Source organism: Bison bison, unplaced genomic scaffold (genome assembly GCF_000754665.1).
Source record: "Bison bison bison isolate TAMUID 2011002044 unplaced genomic scaffold, Bison_UMD1.0 scf7180017864029, whole genome shotgun sequence".
Lineage (NCBI taxonomy): Eukaryota > Metazoa > Chordata > Mammalia > Artiodactyla > Bovidae > Bison > Bison bison.
In genome coordinates this window covers 2,680,186-2,684,957 of record NW_011494601.1, presented here as the reverse complement: position 1 = coordinate 2,684,957, position 4,772 = coordinate 2,680,186, and the positions used below count along the sequence as shown (strand labels likewise).

The 4,772-nt window shown below is 55.1% G+C and overlaps 1 protein-coding gene across 8 annotated transcripts in view; it reads left to right on the top strand.

Annotated features, from left to right (window-relative positions):
* Positions 1 to 4,772, top strand: part of ZMIZ1 (zinc finger, MIZ-type containing 1) — a 216,823-nt gene that overhangs the window by 193,969 nt on the left and 18,082 nt on the right. For 7 of the 8 annotated variants that reach the window (XM_010834167.1, XM_010834169.1, XM_010834166.1 and 4 more), the window contains 3 exons: positions 33 to 323; positions 2,984 to 3,166; positions 4,122 to 4,199. In XM_010834167.1, the coding sequence (XP_010832469.1) occupies positions 33 to 323; positions 2,984 to 3,166; positions 4,122 to 4,199 (552 nt within the window). The remainder of the gene's footprint in view (positions 1 to 32; positions 324 to 2,983; positions 3,167 to 4,121; positions 4,200 to 4,772) is intronic. The other variant, XM_010834170.1, reaches the window with a different exon arrangement.

The window sequence follows — 4,772 nt, the reverse complement described above, 5'->3', positions numbered from 1 at the left end:
TTCTTTTTTTTTTTCTTCTTCTCCCGTTGAAGGTCTGTTCCTCTTTCCAGATGGGTCCCACCCAGGCGTATAACAGCCAATTCATGAACCAGCCCGGGCCTCGGGGGCCTGCCTCCATGGGGGGCAGCATGAACCCCGCAAGCATGGCGGCTGGCATGACACCCTCGGGGATGAGCGGCCCTCCCATGGGCATGAACCAGCCCCGGCCGCCCGGCATCAGCCCCTTTGGCACACATGGGCAGCGGATGCCCCAGCAGACGTACCCGGGCCCCCGGCCCCAGTCCCTTCCCATTCAGAGCATAAAGAGGCCATACCCTGGAGAGGTGAGTTTGGCAGCAGGCAGATGGCGGGCAGCGTGGGTAGCGGGGAGGACCTGGGACTTGAAGACACGGGTGCTGTGGGCAGTACCTTGAAAAGGGCGTGGACTGACCCTCAGGAAGCCTGAACCAAAAGGCAGAGTCTTAGGAGCCGGGTGCTTCTGAGTTCAAGGTCAGCACTGGCATGTCCCATCGAGAAGACCTTGAGCAAGCCATGTCTTCTCCTGGAATCTCCGTTTATTTCTTTCATGACCATCCAGCCCGTGTCATGGGGCTGCCTGGAAGTCTTGAATGAGGGGATGTACCTGGAGCTCCTCGCCCTGGGGCTGGCATGAGCAGGCACTTAGCAAGCAGTGAGCGCCCTTAGGACTCTCTTCTGTCTTAGCGCAGACAGTAGCTGGGCGACTTAGGCTAAGGAACTAAGATCTTGGGTCCACATTCCTCACACCCACGTGAGGGCATCTCACCCGAGAGAGAGAGGAGACAAAACCCTGTGGTGATCTGAAGGCCTTGCATCTCAGAGAAGTGACTGGAAGGCAGGCAGCATGTTCCTGGGGCTCTGCCAGGGGCGAGGCTGCCTATCAGGCTATCTGGCCCGCTCAGCCACAGGATTGGGGAAGACCAAGGGAAGCAAACCCACACCTCCTGTCCTCCAGGAGCCAGGACTTCAGCCGGAAGGATGAGGTCTAAGCCGGAAGCCACAAAGGAATGATGCACGATGGGGTGTTTGGAACTCAGTGTGAGGTCTGAAGAAGAACTTCCTGGAGCAGGCATCACAGGGCCTTCAGAGAGCACTCAGAAAATAGGTTGGCAGTGAGTGGCCTATGTGGGTACCTAGGTAAAGGTTTAGTTCACCTGCAGAAGACACAGAGATGCTTCTCGGGAGGCCCACCTTGATTCCTCACCTGGATAGAGCCCATCCCAAGCATCTCCCAGTGTCTGCTTGCACATCTCCTCAGATTGGCTCCTCCCCCTCTCAGAACTGTGCCTCCTGCTTGGGCTTACCGTGCGGTTAGAGCCCAAAGACCTCGAGTTCATCGAAGGTCTGTGTGCTTCCCCTCGGCATCCACCGCTCCCTTGGTCTAAAAGATGGCTTGGCCACTGATGGAGGTGCCCTGGGTCCAAGACAGGAGAGGTCAGGGTCAAACAAGGTCAAGCCCAGACCTTCTCCAGGGTGGCCCCAGCTCAGGGAGAAGCCGGAGAAGGATGGCAGCTCCTGAGGCCCTGGCTGTCCTTGGGGATGGGAGGGGCCCTTGACCTGTGCATCTCACTCCCATACAGTCCCCATATGAGTTCAGGGCCTTCTCAGCCCCCTCTGTGCTCAGAAGCCCAGCGTCCCCACTGGCTGGGCTGGGAGTGCATCTGTAGGTCCAGCCTCGGGACTGCAGGCACCCAAGGAGGGGACCCCAGAAGAGGCAGCAGAATTCCCAGCATCAGCCTGGTGTCAGCCCTGCTCCTGTACGTTGTTGGCTCCCCACCTCTTGCCTGCCACAGCAGGGCACACCAAAGGCTCTCTATCTTTACTAAGTCATCTCCTGTGAACTGCTGATGCTACCCAGCTACACAGTTCCTGATACTGGGCTGTGACACCAGGGCCACAGCCTACACAGCTTTAGCCTGTCTTGGAATTTCTAAGTACATACACTCTCATAGAACCTCTCAGGCTGTTGGAACCCTGGGGCAGGGGCTGGGGGCAGTCCCCTGGTCCCGCACAGGACTCTGCTGGTGGACAGTCTCAGCTTCCAGTTCCTGTCCTGCAGTGATGTGACAGAAATCCCACCATAAACAGAGCAGCTGCCTCATGGGCAGTAATGAGAGCTGCACCGAGTTCTTTACTGCTGATGCAAAGCTGGCTCTCCTCCGCCGCTTACTCTCTGCCCTTCTTTCATGTATTGAGCAAGTATTAATTGCTGGCCTATTCGCTGCCAGACACTGGGACATAGCCATCTCCTGCACCTCTGAGCCGAGAGGGCAAGAGAGATAGCAAATAGACAAGGAGTTTCAACAGACAGGGAAGCAGCACCAACTCTGCAGGATGGAATGACATGGGGTGCCCCAGGGTCACCTGATCTTACGAATGAGGAGGCAACTGGAGGGTGGGGAGTGGCTCTCCCAGGACAGTGATCCTGCCCCTCCCAGGAACGGTTGCCTTCCCCACGAGGGGTTGTCTTGTCCCTTCACCAGCCTGGTTCTCCCAACCTCTGCATAGACGACCCAGAACTCAATATCAGTGTGTTCTACTCAGTATGGGGTAGGGGGACAGAGCCTCCCAGATTCAGGGGCTCACCTTTACAGATCTGCCTCCTGTTGTCTGTCACAAACCGAGCACCAGGAGAAACCCAAAGGGGGCTTTGGAATCAAGTGCCCTCCTGATGGTGTGAACAAGAGGCTCTGGAAGTACCCGGGGCCGTGGGGCTTCCAGAAAGACAGCTTCTAGGGGAGGCCCTTGAGAAGACAGGCCAGCTGTTATGTCGCTGCATGTCAGAGCAGAAAGGGGCCCCAGGCATCATCTGGTTGAGCTGTTCCTCTTTGCAGGCGGGGTGGATGTTTTGTGGGTGGCAGCCATCAGGGGCAGAGGAGAGGAGAGGAGGCGGCCCCAGCATCGGTGGGCAGTTTGGCTTCCAGACACTGATGACCTTTCCCTGCTCCTTTCTCTGCCACCACAGCCTAACTATGGAAACCAGCAATACGGACCAAACAGCCAGTTCCCCACCCAGCCAGGCCAGTACCCTACCCCCAACCCCCCGCGGCCGCTCACGTCTCCCAACTACCCCGGGCAGCGGATGCCCAGCCAGCCGAGCACTGGGCAGTACCCGCCCCCCACGGTCAACATGGGGCAGTATTATAAGGTGAGTCCCACTGCCCTATGGGCCCCTTCCCTCCTCACCAGCTCAGCTCCCTTCCCCCACCTGCGTCATCCTGGCCCCGGGCACCCCCTGAGGTCACCAGGGGGCAGGCGGAGATTTCTGGATGTGACCTCGTATGCTCCGAGCTATGCATGTGGTGACCAAAATGACAGACTGGCTTTTCTTGGTTCCTGTTCTCACGGGGCTCAGACGATGGTTTTCCTTCTCCTTTTACTATTTATAGTGCATGTAAGATAATAACAATGAAGGAAATATATTTTTTTTTAAGAAAAAGCACCCGCTCAAATATATTTACATTCGATTATTCTATGCACATGGGCACCAACAATGTTATATGGTTCTTATTACGGTTGTAATTTTGAACCTGTTTCTCTCACTTGACACAGTGTGTTACTTATTGCTATAGTCCCAGTGGTTGTCACTTTTAATGGCTACCTAACATTCTACTGAGAACCATACGGCATTTTATCCTTTCTGTTGGACGTGTGGGGTTTTTTCTGCGGTTTCACTTTTGAAATAGTACTATAATATTTTCATGCACGTAACTCTTTCCTTCTTTGGGATTACTGTAAAGTACATTCTCAGGAGCGAGGAAGACTCTGGAAATAATTTACACCTATTTGCTCATGAATCATGCCAACTTACATGACCACCCACCACTTGGCTTACGCGGGCTTACTATTTTTACCCCAACTTCAGCACGTTAGGTGTTGCTATTTCTAGAAACTCGCTAAATTGGTAGCGATGGGTAGAGAGAGGCAAAACATTGACCACGGCAGTGAGCTGCTCTGCCCCCACCCGGCCCCCCACCCCAGCACTGGGTGGGCCTCTTCACCATCCGCTGTCCTTCTGGAAGATTTTCATTTCAGGAGGGAGAGAGGGTTTCTGGTAGATTTTCTGCCTTCCATTCATGGCTTTGTTTATCTTGCTTTACCAGCCAGAGCAGTTTAATGGACAAAATAACACCTTCTCTGGAAGCAGCTACAGCAACTACAGCCAAGGGAACGTCAATAGGGTATGTTTCAGTCTCCATCTCGGGAATTATAACCCATATGCACTGTTAGAGGGGGCCTCACTGTTTCTGCCCCAGTCTTTCTGGACATTAGTAGGCCCATCTGCTCCAAGCCACAGAGATGCTTGGAGAATCCACAGTTCAGATGGGTGGGATGGGAATGAGTGTGGACCTGACCAGCCCTGGAAAAAAGTGATGTGGGGACTAAGAGACTAAGGGAAGGGGCTCCTGGAGATGCTTCGCGCCTGACTCCATCCAGGGACCCCAGTGTGGTGGGAGGGGGATGAAGGACGTGGCCTACAAAAATGCTGTGGGCAGCAGGAGACCTAGAACTGTTTCTAGCTTTCTTCTTCTCCCCAGACTATATTAGGCAAGTCCTCCATCGCCCTGAGCCTGTGTCCTCGCTGGTCAAATGGGCTGGGGACCCTACAGTCTTTCAATGTCGTGACCCAAGTGAAGGGTGGTGATGCCCTTCCCAGACCCACCTGTCTTCCTATGGGAGCAGAGGCCTGAGTGCGCCCAGAGTGGAGGAAGGGGTTTCCCTGCGGGGCGGGGGGGTGTCTCTCCCCTTGGGGG